This window comes from Alligator sinensis, unplaced genomic scaffold (genome assembly GCF_000455745.1).
Source record: "Alligator sinensis unplaced genomic scaffold, ASM45574v1 scaffold737_1, whole genome shotgun sequence".
Lineage (NCBI taxonomy): Eukaryota > Metazoa > Chordata > Crocodylia > Alligatoridae > Alligator > Alligator sinensis.
In genome coordinates this window covers 2,085,319-2,086,074 of record NW_005841930.1, presented here as the reverse complement: position 1 = coordinate 2,086,074, position 756 = coordinate 2,085,319, and the positions used below count along the sequence as shown (strand labels likewise).

At 41.0% G+C, this 756-nt stretch overlaps 1 protein-coding gene across 1 annotated transcript in view; it reads right to left on the bottom strand.

Moving 5' to 3' along the window:
- REV3L (REV3 like, DNA directed polymerase zeta catalytic subunit) overlaps positions 1-756 on the bottom strand; it is a gene marked incomplete at its 5' end in the record, with an annotated part of 206,159 nt that overhangs the window by 43,749 nt on the left and 161,654 nt on the right. Inside the window, one exon of the mRNA XM_025198872.1 lies at positions 646-756. Coding sequence (XP_025054657.1) covers positions 646-756 — 111 coding nt within the window. The remainder of the gene's footprint in view (positions 1-645) is intronic.

Here is a 756-nt window from a genome sequence, read left to right as displayed (position 1 = left end):
CTGCACACCAGAATGAACGCACACCGGAAATCTATCAAAGACAGGAATACCCAATTACCTGTGGGAGCACATTTCTCACAAGAAAACCACTCTCTTTCCAATCTCTCAGTCCTGATCCTCAATGGAAACCTACAAAACACTTCCCAGAGATGAGCCTATAAACTCCACTTCAACCTCCTGGATACTAAAAATCATGGACTAAATATAGACATTGGATTTATGACACATTATAACCTGCCTGACACCTGACTTCCCAGGTACTTCTCCACTATTCATCCCGCTTCTTTCCCCCACACCCAGTCTGTCTCTCACCCATTGACTCCTCAATCTACATCTTCACTGACTGCCTGTCTTGTATGCATACCAGCACAGCCTCTGGCTTTTTTACTTTTCATTCCATCCAGAAAGAGCACATATCAATTGCTGAAACTTCCTTAGCCTGATGAATGGTTTTTGAACCCGAAAGCTTGCTTAAAAATTGTTCTCCAACTATTTAGTTGGTTTAATAAAAGATATCAGATTCACCCAAAGAACCTTGTCTGCCTATGTCCTTAAACCTACACGGCTACAACCTACGCCCCTATAATACATTTATAATTTTTTTGTGTATAGAATCTAAGCATTATAGTCTATAAAGTAACTCACCTGGTACACGAGAGATCATATGGCATAAATCAACACTTAATGCAGCAGCCCTCTGTAAGAGGTAACCCCAGGAATGCATCTGGACCTCATATCCTAACAAAATATCTGGGT